General features: G+C 37.9%; 1 protein-coding gene across 4 annotated transcripts in view; it reads left to right on the top strand.

Moving 5' to 3' along the window:
* Positions 1–1,416: 1,416 nt before the first annotated feature.
* Positions 1,417–20,703, top strand: part of LOC124614058 (tyrosine-protein phosphatase non-receptor type 2-like) — a 68,661-nt gene continuing 49,374 nt past the window's right edge. For all 4 annotated transcript variants that reach the window (XR_006979688.1, XM_047142893.1, XM_047142891.1 and 1 more), the window contains exons 1-3: positions 1,417–1,598; positions 1,998–2,159; positions 6,749–6,883. Coding sequence is in view for 3 of the 4 variants with exons in the window: in XM_047142893.1 (XP_046998849.1) it covers positions 1,515–1,598; positions 1,998–2,159; positions 6,749–6,883 (381 nt within the window). In the remaining variant the exon portion in view is untranslated. The remainder of the gene's footprint in view (positions 1,599–1,997; positions 2,160–6,748; positions 6,884–20,703) is intronic.

Here is a 20,703-nt window from a genome sequence, read left to right on the forward strand (position 1 = left end):
CTTAACAGGAAAAGGTTTTATCTGATTATTTTATCTTGGTCTATAAAAACATTATCTATCAGGGCGCTGCTTTCTTCCACTACACGAACAGGAGCATCAATAACTAATGTAAAATTGAAAGGAACAAGTAATACTTCAAGGTCATTCTTTCTATCAGACTCTTTCAGAAAATCTACATTGAAATCCCCACAAACAATAATTTGCTTCCGTCTGTCTGACAAACAGCACAGCAAAGAATTCAATTTTTTCCAGAAACAGCTGAAAATTTCCCAGTGAGGACCTATACACAGCTAAAATCTTAAAAGTACTATTATTTAGTTTAAGCTTATAGGTACATGCTTCTGTATCTTGCTCTACACAAAAAATTTTAGTTTCTAAATTTTTCACACTATGATGAATTTTAACATATATGGCAACTTTCGTCTCTCCATAGTGTCACTGCTCACATGTGCTGAAAGTTTATGTCCACCTACATTATTTACCTTCACATATCTGTGACTATATGATGTCCAGATAGATATAGTACATCTATTCCACTCTCTGTTTCTAAATCTTCTAAACAAACAAGGAGCTTGTCTACTTTTTTATCCCCTGATATTCTGATTTTTATGAGGATCTTGTGAAAGTTTAACATCTCTAGTACCTGCGTTTCTGAGCTTATGATTAATCTTAATTTCATTCAACGTTAAACCAACATTCGGTTAGCACAGATGACAGTTTTGCCTTTAGTCTACTGGTAGCTGAGACTCATGTAGTTCCAGTGAGTTATCTTCAGTGCTCTATAGTGCTAACTCCGTAATCTAAATGTTATGTGAAAAGGTGTCAAAAGGTGTAAGTGTTGCAATCTGCCTTCTTTCATAAATAACTTAACTGTTCATTATCGAGGTTTCATGTTATTATAATGTATAATATCAGAAGCGAAGCGACCTTTGCTGCTAATATTGCATATTACAACATTAGATCATCACAACAACATGTGTAAAGTCAAACTATTGTTTTTACTATTAATAGATGGGACGTACTTACTGTTCTGGTAGCTCAGTGAAAACCGTTGTCTATGTGTAACAAATATCTTGTTTTCAAGTTATGTTCTTCTTTAATAACCATCCTGGTTTTTGCCGTGGAAAATTACTTTTCAGATTATAATTTCATCCACCACGGAAAAATTTGTAAGACTGCGAGTTCTTTTCGTTTCATTATAACAGTACCGGTATTTAAATATCGTGTTTCCTTAAACAACCTTGACATGACTTCTGAATTTGGATATTTCTAATGTGGATTTCAAATTAATATTTTAAGATTTTATGTTTAACTTAAAATAATTTTGTTAGCAAAGCAGAAGTACAATGCATAGCGTTTCGTGACGTCAACAACTAACTTCTGTGCTCTGTGATGTTTATGTTGGCAGACCGTCTACGGATGTCGGTAGCTGTAGCGCGTAGTGTTGGCAAGGCAAGGTTTTATGAGGAGAGTGTGTGCGGTAGTGGATAAATGGTGTAGTGGATGTGTGTAAGATGAGCAGGACTCCTGGTAAAAATAATATTGAAGCGGAATTTGTGCAAATAGACTCGATTAGAGCGTGGACGCAGCTGTACCAGGTGTGCACCCTTATACCGAAATTCGAAATACTCGGATTGGAAGTGGTTCAAGTTCAAGGACAGATTGTATTCGTAAAATTTCCAAAAATGTTTCATAGTGTTGACATTTGGTTACACAGCCAGTCAATAATATCAATTTTTTATATTAAATACATAAAGTATGTTGTATTGTGGAGAACCGTGGTCTGACGGGCATGGACGCCTGTAGATAAAACTTTGTATAATCAATTGTGTTTTACACATAAGAACACGTCTTTCGCCGAATTGAAAACTGCGTGACTTAATGATAGTATTTTGTTGTTTGCTGGTGACTCGTACAGCCCTTGCTTTCGTTGTGTGTTCGACTTTAATTTTGAGCATGTATAAAGACTTTTACTTCATAAAAGTTATTCTTTCCAGCGCATAAGGGATGAGAGTTTAAACAATGATTACACACTCATTGAAGCAAAGAAAGCAGAAAACAAGAATCTTAACAGGTATAGAGATGTCAGTCCATATGATCATAGCAGAGTTGTTCTCACAAAGGGATCCTGCAACTATATCAATGCAAATCTTATCACGGTAAGTGTGTGATGAAACTGTACTTTCTTGAGGTAGTTTATTTTAAAACACAATAGAGTTATTTACTTGTAAATATTTCTATACGGGATCTCCGTCTTCCTTAAGAAGGCGATACAGCTAGTTAAAAGTTAAAATTCATGTCAAACTGAAGTTAATAGTAGGTTGCTAGAGGGCCTTTACCAAGGTAAATTTGCATAGTAAATTTTGTACCAATACCACAGGTTGACATACCTGGAACTTAATGTTGTAAAAGGCTAAAGTGTCTCATTCAGCTGCAGAAATGATGTGCCATACTATTTAGCTCATGATATGATTTTTAATAATACCATTTACATTTATATACACCAGCATTAGAACTGTAGAACCTTTGTTACATATTATTGATGTTCTTGCACTTGAGCATTTGGTAGTTCAGCTGCACATGTTAGATTAATACTTGTTCCGTAGATCATGAATACAACACTTCGTAATGATGTGGAACATGTGAGTTTAACAAAATTTTCTTTACATTCATAACTGAACTTAACTTTTTTTCATCCATTTCTTATGTAAAGATATCAAGGAAACATTGTTAACGTTTTTTGCATTATGCTAAGCAATTGTGTACATGGAATCCATGGACTGTTGTAAAATTCGGTTCCTTAAGACTGTGTGCCTCACATACTAGGGTATCGGCTGAGCACCTAATGTCATTCTTTTCCATTGAAGCACAATGTATGGTCCAGTGCAGTTTCCTCATGTAGTAAAATTCCATAAACCATACTGGTACTGATAAAGGAAAAATTACATGTAGGGTGTTTCACTGAGATCGCTTCTTGACACAGCTTCTCGACTTGCAATAGGCAATTCACCTTAACCCTGCAAATATCCCAACTATATCTTTAATTAGTGTGGTACCCAAGGAACTTCAGATCTATTGTTGTGGTTGGGAACAGTTATATTTAACGTGATTACTTCTGTTTTGTTGTTATTTACTTGTAACACGTTTGTGTAGTACCTAGTTATAAATCTATCTACTGAGTTTGCTGATTTATTTTGTAACTTCTCCAGGTTGTATCTTGAACAAGTGATGTTGCCAGTGACGTGCAATACTGTTTCACAAGTCAATATTTAGGGCAAATCATTTTCATGTTATAAGCAGAAGAGGTTTAGGAATAGTGTTGTGGTACATATTTAGTCATTAGTAATGAAACTGTTATCTGATGATTTATACCCACTGTTTAGTGTTTGGGGACTAGTGTAGCAGGGGATACAACCCGTCGGCTTTGGACAGTGTCACAAGTCGCCAAACGAGAAGCGATTCTTCTTAGTGTTGTAGCTCCCTTCAGTAGCTGATAAGTGTTTTTTGGCTTTTTAAAAAAAAATCTCACGAGATAGAATAAACAGATACACTTTATTAAGCAATCAGTAAAAAAACGAAACTGAAACATAGCAGCAAAAGCAAAAATGGTTAACTGCTCTCTGGCGACTTGTGACGTCATTGTCCAAAGCCGATGGGTTGTATCCTCTGCTACACTAGACCCAGTGTTTGTTATGTATGACTGCAGTAATTTACGAGCATTCTCTATAATTCTATAGTGTTGTAACTCTCTCTAATTAGCATGTTGTGAGTCATTGTATCAAATATGGTTTACTAACTTATTCTGAAAGCAATTATATACTTTAATTACAATCCTCAGCTGCTTTTACTGTGGAGATGAGATCTGAAGCAATACTACTCAGGGCAAAGTAGGTTTTTGTATTTGAAATGTTGGTTCAACTTCTAAATGCATACAATACTGTTACATTGTAGCAATATTCTTGATATGCCATGAGTTAATAATTTGTGTGAAGTGTTTTCATTTGTTTCTTATGTGTTTAAATTGAAACAGTGTGCTGGTGTTCAGCTCAGAAATTGTAGATGCAACAAATAATTAACTGGTCATACAGGAAGTTAAACTACTCCAACTAACACCTTTTGTTGCTTTGTTGAGAATCGGCAGAAGTGATCCCGATTTTCTTGTGTATTTCTTAATCTTGTTCTGTTACATACAATTGGCACAGTATATATTTAATAGAGAATTGTTGAGGATGTAATGGCACTTGTTGACACCTATTGGCTTTTGTGTTTTGTCTTTGGCTCTTCGGCAAATGTTTTTCATGTTTTTCAATGTTTCCATTAGCATTGGAGAGTGTGCCATTGATAGTGCCAGTCCCTCATGCTGGCAAAAGTCAGCAAAAACTTTAAACATCGGATGAAGATCGTAATGAAGTAGTCGACATATAATAAATATCTAATATTTCATGAGGATTACTGGTGCTTTCTTTTTGCGATCCATCTGTGTTTTGATGACTCTCAAAGCCACTTTACTACATTCATTTAATAAGGTATTTGGTATTAAATTTGTTGTCTTGAGGGCAGATTCATAATGTTGCATCATAATTGTGTATATTTACTTATATGTTTACTGTGCTATAGTCTCCTAACACACTGGCATCAAGATTCGTACATTATTTAGGTGTAGTGTGCATACCAATACTTAGACGCACTGGTTTCAAACTTTTTCTGCTCATGATATTTCTACAAGGACATTAGTTAAGACGTGTAAGAATTTATCTCGACTCCTTGGCTTTTGTTTGTGCCATTAATTAATTACTGCTTGTCAAATTTTACCTGATTTTTAGGCAGTTTATCTTTCGACTGTGAATCACTCTTATCATTTATATCTGTTCAGTTAGATCAATCTATATTACTTTATGGAGGTTGTCTAAAATTATATACAGATCAGATTATGCATGGTTTAACTGAAAATCCAAGCATGCATTCTCTCTGAGGGGCATGGCATTTAATTTTTAAACTTTGAATTGCTTCTGATGTGATAATAGCAGTTATTAAGTGAAATGACGTGATAAGTGCAAAGTAAACTATATTATGTCTTGACAGTTAGTAAAATTTGGCTAATGAGGTTTACTTATTATGATGATCCATAAATTTAGACAAAGAATAGAAGCAGTGGTCAAGCAAGAACTATTTAACTTTATTTTAAATACATTTAATGTTGGTATGCATTTTAGGTAAGAAGACAAATGGTTATGTAACATAGCTCCAGTATAATACACACTTCTTTTGCATAAGTTTGTATTTACTGTGTTCATGTGTACATTCATCTTCTGCCTAGTTTCATATGTCTGTATATAATAGTGTCTGCAAAGATTTTCGTTTTTTGAGACACTCCCTTTTGTGAAAAATCTTATTTAAACTGTTTAGGTGCACCTCCCGCTTCAGATCTTCCTGATCATAAATACCTAGAAATTTTGCACGCTGACCTTAGACACATTTTTTTTTCCTTCGATAGTGAAAACAAAGTTGCAGGATGGAGGTTTTGTGGGGTGTGGAAGTTAACTGCCACAGTTTTTTCAGAATTTATGATGAGCATATTGGTCCTGAGCCAATACCTTAAGGTGTGCATAACTGATTTTGCAGCCTCCTGCAGATTTTCCTCATTTTGTTATTTAATTAGAATATTAGTGTCATCTGCAAACAGTGAAATGGTTCCATCGTGTATTTTACTAGCCAAGTCATTTATATGCAGCAGAAACAGGACAGGTCCCATAACTGACCGTTGTGGGATTCCATACTTGATTTTCTCCTCATCATTGTAAAAACTAGAATATTTTTTGTGTTTCACTATCTTTGTGTTTTATTTCTGTAATCTGCTGATGATTACTGAGGTACAACCTTTCAGACTGGCCTCTAATTCAATAATCTGTTAATTTACGCAAGAGAATGCCATGATCAGTAACATTGAAGGCTTTACTTAGATCCAGAAATATCCCAGATACATGTTGCTTGTCATCCACTGTTTTTAATACTTCATTTAAGAAGGCAAAAATTGCTGTCTGAGCTGACTTTTCAGCTCTGAAGCCATGTTGGGAATAACTTATTCTTTATTTAAGAAAACTGTTAATCTTGTAAGGAACATTTTTTCCATAATTTTGCTGAAGCCTGAAAATACTGAAACTGGCCTATAGTTAGCAATATAACCTTTTGCACCCTTCTTATGCAAAGGGGTTATTTTCGCAGTTTTTAGATTCTTTAGAAGTACACCACTCTCATGATGTCTGTTAGTGGTTCCACAATAAATGTTACGCTAACTTTGATGATGATGTCTGGTATCTCATCAGCATCCAAATATTTATTAGGTAATTCTTTTAGGATTCTTGACAGTTCCTCAGGTGTTGCTGGATACATTAATAACATGTTTGGGTGATTTTTTTGATCTTAGTGACTGGCTGGCTGTTTGTCAAGGTGTGTATATATTAACTGCTGTACTATCTTAGAAAAATAATTGTTGAAAGCACTAGTTACATGTTTGGGCTGTGTCATGTCTGTGTTCTGTACTTTTCCATCAATTAATATTTTCTCTAGAGTGTTTTACGCATTGACTAGCTCAACCTAATGTTTTCAAGTTCCAATCCACACATTTTCTATATTTATGGGGTGAAATATGTGAATAAGTACTAACATGTTGTGATGCCGTTATTAATAAATTTAATGGTGTGAAGTTGGTAATAACTTGCAAATTCCTTCTGCTTATTCTTTTTTGCAGATGGAAAGGGCACACCGTCGGTATATCTTGACACAGGGCCCTTTGCCACATACAACAGGCCATTTCTGGTTGATGATTTGGGAACAGAAGTGCAAAGCAGTGCTTATGCTAAACAGAATAATAGAAAAGAATCAGGTATGTCACTGTATATTTCTGTTAAGTTCTTTCTTATGTTCAGCTAGTTCCTTGTGCAGTGTGCTAACATTAAGTAGGGAAAATATTAAGCATTTATACTCCTCACCACTATGGATTTTAAACATGAACTTGTTAGTGGGTCATATGACTGATTAAATCTGGAAAGTTCTCATTATAGCTGTATGGACTATTTATATCAAATTTTCATTTGACCACATTATAGAGATGTAGAGGAAGATCCTGGAGCATTTTAGATACTGAAAGATTTTACAGTTGCCCGTTTTGATTACAAATGCACAATTGTATATGTGTAGCATTATTTGCAAGAAAAATGGACTCCTGTACCAGCATTGATCATTTCATATTCTTGCGTTATACAGATAATGTTGACTGATAGACTAGACTGAAAATAGGTCAGCTGGATTTGTTACTTACATCACATATTCTGTTGTAATAGAGGAAGGGTGTGAATTGAAGTATCAGCTAATTATAATACCCATTTCCTTTTGTACTTTCACAGAAGGTATGGCAGGGTTGCTTTGACAGATTTTGTTGCTTGCTTGTCAGGAGTATTTTGTATAATGAAATTCAACAGCTGGAGTATATAATGAGAATTAAACTGGCATTTAAATTTTTGCTTGTTTTGTACAGTAAATAGTATTTTAGGAAGACTTCATTCGCTATTTGAGAAATTAATTCCATGTGAAACATCAGTACTGAGATAAATGCACCTACTATGTTAGTGGATTTTCCCTTATAGGCTGCTGTAGGCAGTGGCTCATCTGATGAGTGGTGGGAAGTCAACAAGATGAATCATGGGTCAGGTTTAAATAGCCAGTGAGATTCTTGTTTGCAGTTTCCTTCACTTTGTGCATGAAGTTGGCTTATATTTTATTCTGCTTGCAGCAATTTTAAGATTTGCTGTTAGGTTCCTGCCTAACCACAAACAAAGTAGGCTAATGCAGTGGTTAGCACACTGGACTCACACTGGGGAGGACAGTGATCCAAACTCACGGCCGGCCATCCTGATTTAGGTTTGCCGCGATTTCCGTTAGTCACTTGAGGCAGATGTTGGGATGTTTCCTTTGAAAGGGCACGGCCATTTTCCTTCTCCATCTTATGCTAATCTGAATTTGTGCTCAGTCTCTAATGACCTTTTCGCAGAAGGAGTGGTAAACACTAACCTCCCCCTACCCAACCACAGTGTTGGAAATCGTGACTTTCTGGAGGGAAAAAGTCACATATTTGTGGTAACCGACGTTATAAGGTACAGCTATTCTCATTGGCTACTGCACACTATCATCGGGCTGGCTACAACAAATGATGACGAATTGTCAACTGCAGCGCACAACGAAAATCCGTTGACACCGTAAGAGCACTTTAGCCAAATTCTGAATGCTGTACCTCTCATGTTTGCAAATGATGTCAGGTTAAGTAGTTTGTTAGAGAATAACAACACTAATATTTTGTAGTGAGCTGAGAGGACCATGTATTGATGCCATTCAGGTTGATTTTATTGTTAAGTCTGCAAGTACTGTAGATTGTAAAATTAGATAATGGATGTAAATTACAAACATGACTGTTGAGAAAGATGATTTAACAGTTAATGGTTCTCAATTGGTTCATGCATGCAATACAACACTCATTTAGAGTTAATAGTGACCTATGAAACAGAGGCCATGAAAAACTGTGTAAAACAGGAAGAACATTTGCTGTAACAAATGTTTGTTCGTTACACCAGATAAAGAATAAATTTAAAAAATGCCAGTTTCAGGCACAAGATTTTCAGTGGACTGAAGCAGGAAGTGTTTCATGATTGAAGCAATGGGTTCAGTATGTGCAAGGGAAACTCAGTGAAAGCATCCCAGTTAAGAAGTTACCTGAATGAAGACCCTGGTGATCAAGAGGAATTTTTCAACTGCATGTGTTCTGCAATTCAGAGCAAGCATTGGCTGATGTAAAAAGGTGGAGAAAAGAGGGTAGGGCTTGTGATAAGACATAAAACAATGCTAGCTCAGCAACTTCCTGCAGCATTTGATGAAAAACTGCTTGTATATTATCATATAATCCATTTAAGGAAACAGTATGACTGCTTGGTAGGCCATGGGGTCAATGCTGATCAGTCATCATTTTATTTTGATATGTTGTCAAATGTCATTGTTTACATGAAGGGTGTTAGAGGCGTTCCTGTAAAAAGTTCTCTCAATAAAAATGCCAGAATAACAGAAATGCCGGGTGCACTAGCAGATTGAAGCAAGTTCCCCCCAATGTGATTCTTTGCAGAAAAACAATACCAGAAGAAAAGCTGCCTACGGGACTTTCTTTTAGATGTCTAGAAAGGGATGATGATGAGTGACCTGATGAAAGATTGGCTGAAGATCATTTGGAACAGAATACCATTCTGTTTGCTTTACAGCGGAAAGCTGTTGGAAACGGAGTCTTTCTGAGGGCACCTTACCTGGGAAATTAAGGCTCTATTAGCAAAGAACAACATAGATCTGGCAATTGCTGGCAGCATTACCTCACAGCTTCAAGTAGTGGAAATTATAAATAGACGTTTTAAAGCCCACCTGAGGCAGCTTTACAGTGACTGGTGTCTTTAAGGAGACCATACCCATACTCCAGGTGGTGGGGCTAAAGAAACTAAATTATCCATGCTGGGCCACTGGATCCTTTGTGTCTGGGACTGAATCTTATGTGAATATATTATTAAAGGATTCAAAAAGTGCTATGTGTCCAGTGATAATGAATGCCTCGGAAGTTGGCATATTATGGGAGTTGTGTCAGGAAAGAAGAAATGCCAGTAGCCTTACAAAAGATGATTAGTATTATTATTAAAATGGAGATATCACAGATGACTTGGTTTAGAAAGTAAACAAAAAAGGAAGTGAGGACACAAATTAATTTAAACCATTTTATTTCTACTGTATTATCAAAATGTAAACAATCAATAAATGGCATAAATTCAGAATAGGCCTAGGTATAATGTTACCTTTCTTAGGCATACACTTAATAACTGTAAAACAGTTTGTTATTCAGGATCATGTTGGTTTGGTAAATACAATATTTCACTTTTGCCTCTGCACTCAGTGGCGTAGAGGTCAGCAAAGTGCCTGTTACGGTACTCCATCTCTTTTTGACCTTCCTACTTCTCTTTGTTCAGGGCATTCCTGACTGAGAGCCCTTACCGGAAGTCTTTCTCCACCCATAAAGGTAGTCTCCATGTTCCTGTCATTTTCTCTTCTTTCCCTTTACTTCTGTGTTTAGGTTATATATTCCTAAATATTTCCTTTTAAACTCGTTTCTTTTATGGTCTTTCCACATACATCCTTTCACTAATCTTAAAAACCTCGTTTATTGAGTCTGTATTCTACTGTTTCGATGTCTCATTGTTGCCCATGCTTGACTTCCTTAAGCAAGGGTTTTATGGAACTTCAGCTGGGTTTCTTTGCTGGCATATGTCCGCAAATTTTTATGGATGTTCCACATATGGAAGAGAATTTAATTTTTGGTCTTATTGGTCACTATCATTTTTTTTTTAATTTTTGAACTTTTTAATTTCCTAGATTGTATAAATTATAAAACATTGAAATGTGATGTCTAATTTCAGTTGACTGAGCAATGATCTTGAATTGGAGAGCAAGAAAAATACAGAAAATTGCTTTAAATTAAATTTTATGAACTAAACTTCAAAGTTATAAATGTCTGAAAATGAGGAAATATGTAAAATTAATAACACACCACTTATGATAGAATGTGTGTCAGGATATGGTGTTCGAAAACATACCATGCCCATATGAGTAATGCTTTCAATAAAGAAAAACTGTCATGGTAAAAACCAACTAATTGAAGACTAATTGAAGACTTGTTTGAACAAAATAAACAGAAAAGTATGTTAGGTAGTGAAAATTATTAAAAACAAGAATATCAGTAATATACAAAAAGAAACATACTGTGCATGATAAGATTGCTGTCAGTTGCGGAATACATATAAACTGGTACATAAAGTAACTTGTCAAAACTGAGAAATGTTTGTGTTCAGTATGTCAGATTTGACTGTGGCCTACTCATAGCTAGAGCAAGACTAACTACTGTGTGCTTGCAAAAGCCAAGCCAAAAGTTGCCAAAAAGGCCAGGTGTTGGCACTCAAGTGTGTACAGTTACATCAAGTGGTATGTATAAGAACAAAGTAATTGCAACATAGATTACAAAATATGTAACAACACTGACATGAAGAAAATAGAGGGTGGTGCATATAAAAGTATCATGCTCCCTCTTTGAATGTGAATGCAGTATTTTGACGTATGAAATAAACAGCTACAAGAATAAATAGTTTCATGCAATAATCAATTGTTAGCATTCTTCTATTTGTTTCGTCAATGAACCCTAACATTGTATGTCAGCAACCACTCAGTGGTGAAAAAAAATTGGCACTTGGTGCTGTGTAACAGGAACATGCATCATTTTTTGACTCTACCCCAACACAGATCCATAGTTTGTGCTCAACTCGCTGAATACAAGACACTATTGCTTCTTCCAGCAAGATGGGACAACATGCCGCACATCTAAGGTATCCCCGGAACAAGTCCACGATATCTTCTCTGAGGAACGAACTATCAGGAGACCTTTATGGCCACCATGTTGGCTGGATCTAACAACATGCAATTTTTATTTTCCTGTTCGTACGCTTGAAGAGCAACGTCTATGAAATAAATCTACACACTACACACTACACAGGAACTGAAAGACATCAGCCGTGAAGTTACAGCTGTTGATACCCAAACTTTACTCAGAGTGTATCTGAATATGCTTTGATGTGTACAGCTGTATATTGATGTTGCATGGGCTCACTTTCAACATCTTCTAGAAACACATTTTTCACTGTATTTTTCATTGTAAACAAATGGTAAGTCCATTTCAGTTCTTAATTTCTGTAATTTCACTGTTTCCTTTATACTTACATGGGCTACTTTCATCTGCACCATCCTTTATAGAAGAATATACGGGAAAAAGTTTGTCATTAAACAGGGCCATAAAAAACAGGTGAATGAAGCTACAGAAGCTGCAAATGGAATTCACCATGTTGTAATACGAAGTGTTGTCAGAAAATTACAGTAGAAAGCGTATAATTTATTATACGTGCCACTACGTAACATTAAATATATAAAATAGCAGTAAGGTAGGAAGACTGCTGATGCAGATACAGTGCCATCTCTTGGAACGTGGGGCAGTGAAGGTTCCCATTGAATAAGTAAGATAGCAAAAGACAGCAGTGGAGATCATGGTCTTCAGCTTGTAGTGCCATAAGGTGTTTCTTGTGTAGGTTTGCCAGTAATAACTAAAGTAGTACATCAGAAATGCTGAAGAAATTATTCTGATTAAATTGTCCATTCATTCAGTACACAAACGGAGCTCTCTTCTTATTGCTGCAAATCTCCAACTCTTGGGACTACAGCATCTCTCTCGTAGCACCTGCCACTACAGCTTGTCGAGCCTTTCCATAACGGTCTTGCAATTACTAAAACATTGCACGAGCAAACATGTTGGTCTTGATTAGATCTTATAACTCTTCTATTAATCCTGCTAAGTCCGCAGACTGTTGAACGGTACTCAGTAATCAGTGAAACAAATGGATGAATAACATTTTGTTAAGAGTCTCCCAGTAAGTCTCAGCCTGGCATCTGTTTTTCCTACTTCAGGTCACTCCAGGCAGTTACTTCTAGGTATTTTGCGGTTGTTACTATTCCAGTGAAATTTTGCTAACAGTGGTATGTTAAATATATGTTCAGGAGCAACTGTCAGTCTTTCCACCAGTCATTGCTCCTCTTCAGGTCTTCCTCCTTTACACCACTACCTCATAGAGGTTCCAGTGTTATCTGTTCTGGTACTTGGGTATTTATTTAGTTTTTTTGTTGAGGCCCCAAATAACGTTTTGGAACAATATTATTTTTAAAAGCAGCTGTAAATAATCCACATATGCTTGTCAAAAATAATTTTTTTATAATCCTAAATTTATTTTCACGTCCATTTTTTTTAAACTCCCGTAAAGTATTTTTCACAACCTTGATAAAGGGTGCTGTGATATTTTGTAGAAAACAATAAGTCTGGTATCAGAGTTTCTAACACTGTCAGCCATAAGTAATTTATAGTTGTTATTCCTTTCTACAAGGTAAAACCAAACTCCAAAAAAAGTCTATGGGTTGTTAAGGGATATTTTGTGAGTGTTTTGGTATAATGAACCCATGGTTTCCTGCAGCTTATTACAGTGTAATTGCATTTAATTTTATTTCCTACCCTCATTTATGTTTGTATATGTATTGTACTGACATCATCTACACAACAGTTAATTTCTGACAGAATGTGGTGTGTGTATCATTTGGAGGGGGGAAAAAAACTTGTTTCATTCACTTGCAGTAGTTGCTCTCGTCAACAGTACTGCCTTCTCAATTCTTCGGCCCTGCACTTGGATTTAGCCATCCTTGGCACCTTCGTGGGCTAGGTTTTTTCCAGCAGTGTTGTATATTACCAGTGACACACATTTACTGACAAGGAATTGGCCGTCAGGCACGTCCTGTTCCTGTTAACTGAAAGCAATGAAAATGTGGCATGACGACATTATGCTGACTTGTCACTGCAGTGGCAGTTACCACATCACAGAACTTCTGCATTGAAGGGTTGTTCCATTACTCTTACTTTACTTTGTACATTTTGGTTATTGCATATTACAAACTTTTTTACTTTCTTTGAAGATACTTTAATAGAAACAAAGGTAATTGGGATTGAAGATACTTTAAGAAAGCAAATAAATTGCTGCTATACTATTACTCTGTAACAAATCAATGGAGACCACATGTTCCTTATTCTGAAATACTGTGAAAATAACCCTGAAGAACCTCTGAAATTGATGGTGGGGTTAGGTTTCACCATATAAATGATGATAGCATCCACATTTTATTTTCTTACTTAGTTCTTGTGATAAAAACTGTTTATCAGTTTTGCTGTTGGAGCATAATAAATCGTAAAACATATGCAGTTCAAAGAACAGATGAAAGGTACCACTGAAAATGCTATTTTCTATATACATAAATGATCTTATATATAAAAACAAAGATGAGGTGACTTACCGAACGAAAGCGCTGGCAGGTCGATAGACACACAAACAAACACAAACATACACACAAAATTCAAGCTTTCGCAACAAACTGTTGCCTCATCAGGAAAGAGGGAAGGAGAGGGAAAGACGAAAGGAAGTGGGTTTTAAGGGAGAGGGTAAGGAGTCATTCCAATCCCGGGAGCGGAATGACTTACCTTAGGGGGAAAAAAGGACAGGTATACACTCGCTCGCGCGCGCACACACACATATCCGTCCACACATACAGACACAAGCAGACATATTTAAAGACAAAGAGTTTGGGCAGAGATGTCAGTCGAGGCGGAAGTGTAGAGGCAAAGAAGTTGTTGAAAGACAGGTGAGGTATGAGTGGCGGCAACTTGAAATTAGCGGAGATTGAGGCCTGGCGGATAACGAGAAGAGAGGATATACTGAAGGGCAAGTTCCCATCTCCGGAGTTCGGATAGGTTGGTGTTGGTGGGAAGTATCCAGATAACCCGGACGGTGTAACACTGTGCCAAGATGTGCTGGCCGTGCACCAAGGCATGTTTAGCCACAGGGTGATCCTCATTACCAACAAACACTGTCTGCCTGTGTCCATTCATGCGAATGGACAGTTTGTTGCTGGCCATTCCCACATAGAATGCATCACAGTGTAGGCAGGTCAGTTGGTAAATCACGTGGGTGCTTTCACACGTGGCTCTGCCTTTGATCGTGTACACCTTCCGGGTTACAGGACCTGGAGTAGGTGGTGGTGGGAGGGTGCATGGGACAGGTTTTGCACCGGGGGCGGTTACAAGGATAGGAGCCAGAGGGTAGGGAAGGTGGTTTGGGGATTTCATAGGGATGGACTAACAGACAGGGGTAGCAATCTGCAGTTGTTCACTGATGATACTGTGGTGTATGAGGAGGTGTTGAAGATAAGTGATGGTAAGTTGGTGCAAGATGACCTAGACAAAATTTCTAGTTGGTTTGATGAATGGCAGCTGGCTCTTAATGGAGCCAGAAAAGAAAAACATACCCATAATGTTCGGATACAGCATTATTAGTGTCCTGCTCGACACAGCCATGTCATATGCGATATGTGTGAGGATTGTGGCAGAGAAGGCAAATTGTTGACTTCGGTTTATTGGAAAAATTCTAAGGCAGTGTGGTTCATCTGCAAAGGAGATTGCTTATAGGACACAAGTGTGATCTGTTCTTGAATACTGCTTGAGGTTTAGGATCTGCACCAGGTTAGATTAAAAGAAGACATGGAAGCAATTCAGAGGTGAGCTGCTAGATTTGTTGCTGGTAGGTCCAATCAACATGCAAATGTTCAGAGTATTCTTCAGGAGCTCAAGTGGGAATCCCTGGAGGGAAGAAGACACTAATTTCAACAAAAGCTGCTGAGAATATTTAGAGAACCCACATTTGAAGCTGACTGCAGAACTACCCTACTGCTGCCATCATAGATTTCATGTAATGACCACAAAGATAAAACACGAGAAATTTGGGCTCATAGGGACACATATAGACAGTCATATTTCCTTCACTCTATTTGTGAGTGGAGCAGGAAAGGAAATGAATATATGTATCACAGGGTATCCCCTGCCACGCACTGCATGATGGCTCGCGGAATATTAATAGACATATAGATGACATGCACTACCAGGTATTAGATGACACATTTACTGTAGTGTGTGGTATATGGATATCTACTGCGTTTTTTTTTAAATAGGAACCCCCATTTTTATTACATATTCATGTAGTACGTAAAGAAATATGAATGTTTTAGTTGGACCACTTTTTTTGCTTTGTGATAGATGGTGCTGTAATAGTTAAAAACATACGGCTCACAATGTTAAATGAATGGTTGGCAACACGTAGGTTTTTTAAATTAAAATACAGAATGTAGGTTCCTTTGAACATTTTATTTCATTTGTTCCAATGTGATGCATGTACCTTTGTGAACTTACCATTTCTGAGAACGCATGCTGTTACACCTTGATTACCTGTAAATACCACATTAATGCAATAAATGCTCAAAATTATGTCCTTCAACCTCAATGCATTTGGCAGTACGTGTAATGACATTCGTCTCAACAGCGAGTAGTTCACCTTCCGTAATGTTCACACGTGCATTGACAATGCACTGATGCATGTTGTCAGGCGTTGACGGTGGATCACGATAGCAAATATCCTTCAACTCTCCCCACAGAAAGAAATCTAGGGACGTCAGCTCCGGTGAACGTGCAGGCCATCCACCTGTCAACTATTAAATACTGCTTCAACTGCACGCGAGCTATGTGCCGGACATCCATCATGCAGGAAGTACATCGCCATTCTGTCATGCAGTGAAACATCTTATAGTAACATCGGTAGAACATTACATAGGAAATCAGCATACATTGCACCATTTAGATTGCCATCGATAAAATGGGGGCCAATTATCCTTCTTCCCATAATGCCTCACCATACATTAACCCGCCAAGGTCGCTGGTGTTCCACTTGTCGCAGCCATCGTGGATTTTCCATTGCCCAATAGTGCATATTATGCTGGTTTACATTACCGCTGTTGGTGAATGACACTTCGCCGCTAAATAGAATGCGTGCAAAAAATCTGTCATTGTCCCGTAATTTCTCTTGTGCCCAGTGGCGGAACTGTACACGACGTTCAAAATCATCGCCATGCAATTCCTGGTGCAGAAAAATATGGTACGGGTGCAATCGATGTTGATGTAATATTCTCAACACCAGTGTTTTCGAGATTCCTGATTCTTGCGCAATTTGTCTGCTACTGATGTGCGGATTAGCCGCGACAGCAGCTAAAACACCTACTTGGGCATCATTATTTGTTGCAGGTCATGGTTGACGTTTCACATGTGGCTGAACGATTCCCGTTTCCTTAAATAACGTAACTATCCGGCGAACGGTCCGGACATTTGGATGATGTCGTCCAGGATACCGAGCAGAATACATAGCACACACCTGTTGGGCATTTTGATCACAATAGCCATACATCAACACAATATCGACCTTTTCCGGAATTGGTATACGGTCCATTTTAACACGGGTAATGTATCACGAAGCAAATACCGTCCGCACTGGCGGAATGTTATGGGATACCGCGTACTTCCACATTTGTGACTATTACAGCGCCATCTATCACAAAGCGAAAATAGTGGTCCAGGTAAAACATTCATATTTCTTTACGTACTACATGAATATGTAATAAAAAATGGAGGCTTCTATTTAAAAACAACACAGTTGATACCCGTTTGACCTATGGCAGCGCCACTAGTGGGCCAACCGTAGCGCCATCTGGTTTCCCCCTTCAAGCTAGATGAGTTTCGTTCTTTGTAGTTTTTTCGTTTGATGCTTATTTCATGAGATATTTGGCCCGGTCACTATCAATGGACCACCCTGTGTGTGTGCATTTAAAATCTCACTGGTATGAAACACAAGATCATACATATTCAAACAGTTGATAACTTTGTATTAAATAAAGAAGTAGGTGAAGAAACATACAGTGTTTTACTATTGTGAAACTGTGGGTGAGGTGATTCTGTAGTTGGAACAAAGGACTTGCAATTTGGAGGACAGGCTCGTAATCCCCAACTGGTCAATTGTGATTTAGGTTTTCTGTGATTTCTGTAAATGAGTTAAAAACGCCATAATGATTCCTTCCAAAGGGGTGGTTGTTGTGGTCTTCAGTCCAGAGACTGGTTTGATGCAGCTCTCCATGCTACTCCATCCTGTGCAAGCTTCTCCATCTCCCAGTACCTACTGCAGCCTACATCCTTCTGAATCTGCTTAGTGTATTCATCTCTTGGTCTCCCTCTACGATTTTTACCCTCCACCCTGCCCTCCAGTACTAAATTGGTGGTCCCTTGATGCTTCAGAAGATGTCATACCAACCGATCCCTTCTTCAAGTGAAGTTGTGCCACAAACTCCTCTTCTCCCCAATTCTGTTCAATACCTCCTCATTAGTTATGTGATCAACCAATCTAATCTTCAGCATTCTTTTGTAGTACCACATTTCGAAAGCTTCTATTATCTTCTTGTACAAACTATTTATCGTCCACGTTTCACTTCCATACGTGGCTACGCTCCATACAAATACTTTCAGAAACGACTTCCTGACACTTAAATCTATACTCGATGTTAAAAAATTTCTCTTCTTCAGAAACACTTTCCTTGGCATTGCCAGTCTACATTTTATATCCTCTCTACTTCGACCATCATAAGTTATTAGCAAAACTCGTTTACTACTTTGTGTGTCCCATTTCCTAATCTAATTCCCTCAGCATCATCCGACTTAATTCGACTACATTCCATTATCCTCGTTTTGCTTTTGTTGAAGTTCATCTTATATCCTCCTTTCAAGACACTGTCCATTCCGTTCAGCTGCTCTTACAGGTCCTTTGCTATCTCTGACAGAATTAAATGTCATCGGCGAACCTCAAAGTTTTTATTTCTTCTCTATGGATTTCAGTTCCTACTCTGAATTTTTCCTTTGTTTCCTTTTCTGCTTGCTCAATATACAGATCGAGTAACATCGGGGATAGGCTACAACCCTGTCTCACTCCCTTCGCAACCACTGCTTCCCTTTCATGCCCCTCGACTCTTACAACTGCCGTCTGGTTTCTGTACAAATTGTAATTAGCCTTTTCCTCCCTCTATTTTACCCCTGCCACCTTCAGAATTTGAAAGAGAATATTCCAGTCAACATTGTCAAGAGCTTTCTCTAAGTCTACAAATGCTTGAAACGTAGGTTTGCCTTTCCTTAATCTTTCTTCGAAGATAAGTCCTAGGGTCAGTGTTGCCTTACATGTTCAAACATTTCTACGGGATCCAAACTGATCTTCCCCAAGGTCGGCTCCTGCCAGTTTTTCCATTCGTCTGTAAAGAATTTGTGTTAATATTTTGCAGCCGTGGCTTATTAAACTGATAGTTGGGTAATTTTCACATCTGTCAACACCTGCTTTCTTTGGGATTGGAATTACTATATTCTTCTTGAAGTCTGAGGGAATTTCGCCTGTCTCGTACATCTTGCTCACCAGATGGTAGAGTTTTGTTAGGGCTGGCTCTCCCAAGGCTGTAAGCAGTTCTAATAGAATGTTGTCTACTCCCAGGGCCTTGTTTCGACTTAGGTCTGTCAGTGCACTGTCAAACTCTTCACGCAGTATCATATCTCCCATTTCATCTTCATCCTCTTCCATTTCCATAATATTGTCCTCAAGTAAGTCACGGTTTTACAAACCCTGTATGAACTACTTCCACCTTCCAGCATTCTCTTTGCTTAGAACTGGGTTTCCATTTGAGCTCTTGATATTCATACAAGTGGCTCTCGTTTCTCCAGAAGTCTCTTTAATTTTGCTGTAGGCAGTATCTATCTTACCCCTAGTGATATATGCCTCTACATCCTTACATTTGTCCTCTAGCCATCCCTGCTTATTTATTTTGCACTTCCTGCCGATCTCATTATTGAGACGCTTGTATTTCTTTTTGCCTACTTCATTTACTACATTTTTATATTGTCACCTTTCGTCAATTAAATTCAATATATCTTCTGTTACCCAAGGATTTCTACTAGCCCTCGTCTTTCTACCTACTTGATCCTCTGCTGCCTTCACTATTTCATCCCTCAAAGCTACCCGTTCTTCTACTGTATTTCTTTCCCCCATTCCTGTCAATCGTTCCCTAATGTTCTCCCTGAAACTCTATACAGCCTCTGGTTTTTGCAGTTTATTCAGATCCCATCCCCTTAAATTCCCACCTTTTTGCAGGTTCTTCAGATTTAATCTACAATTCATAACCAATAGATTGTGGTCAGAGACCACATCTGCCCCTGGAAATGGCTTACAATTAAAAACCTGGTTCCTAAATCTCTGTCTTACCATTATATAATCTGTCTGAAACCTGTCAGTATATCCCCAGGCCTCTTCCATGTATACAACCTTAATTTGTGATTCTTGAACCAAGTGTTAGCTATGATTAAGTTATGCTCTATGGAAAATTCTACCAGGTGGCTTCCTCTTTCATTTCTTACCCCCTATCCATATTCACCGATCATGTTCAATTCTCTTCCTTTTCCTACTATCGAATTCCAGTCACCCATTATTGTTAAATTTTCATCTCCCTTCACTATCTCCTCGTCATCTGGGAAGCTAGTTGGCATATAAACTTGTACTACTGTAGTAGGCGTGAGCTTCATGTCTATCTTGGCCCCAATAATGCGTTCACTATGCTGTTTGTAGTAGCTTACCTGCACTCCTATTTTTTTTTTTTAATTCATTATTATACCTACTCCTGCATTACCTCTATTTGATTTTGTATTTATAACCCTGTATTCAACTGACCAGAAGTCTTGTTCCTCGTGCCACCGAACTTCACTAATTCCCACTATATCTAACTTTAACTTATCCATTTCCCTTTTTAAATTTTCTAACCTACCTGCCCGATTAACCAGTCTCAGGACTGAAGACAACAACAACAACAACCTGCCCGATTAAGGGATCTGACATTCCACGTTCCGATCCGTAGAACACCCATTTTCTTTCTCCTGATAACGATGTCCTCCTGAGAAGTGCGCACCCGGAGATCCAAATGGGGGACTATTTTACCTCCGGAATATTTTACCCAAGAAGACGCCACCATCATTTAACCATACAATAAAGCTGCATGCCCTCGGGTAAAATTACGGCTGTAGTTTCCCGTTGCTTT

The sequence above is a fragment of the Schistocerca americana genome, chromosome 4 (genome assembly GCF_021461395.2).
Source record: "Schistocerca americana isolate TAMUIC-IGC-003095 chromosome 4, iqSchAmer2.1, whole genome shotgun sequence".
In the NCBI taxonomy this organism is placed as follows: Eukaryota; Metazoa; Arthropoda; class Insecta; order Orthoptera; family Acrididae; genus Schistocerca; species Schistocerca americana.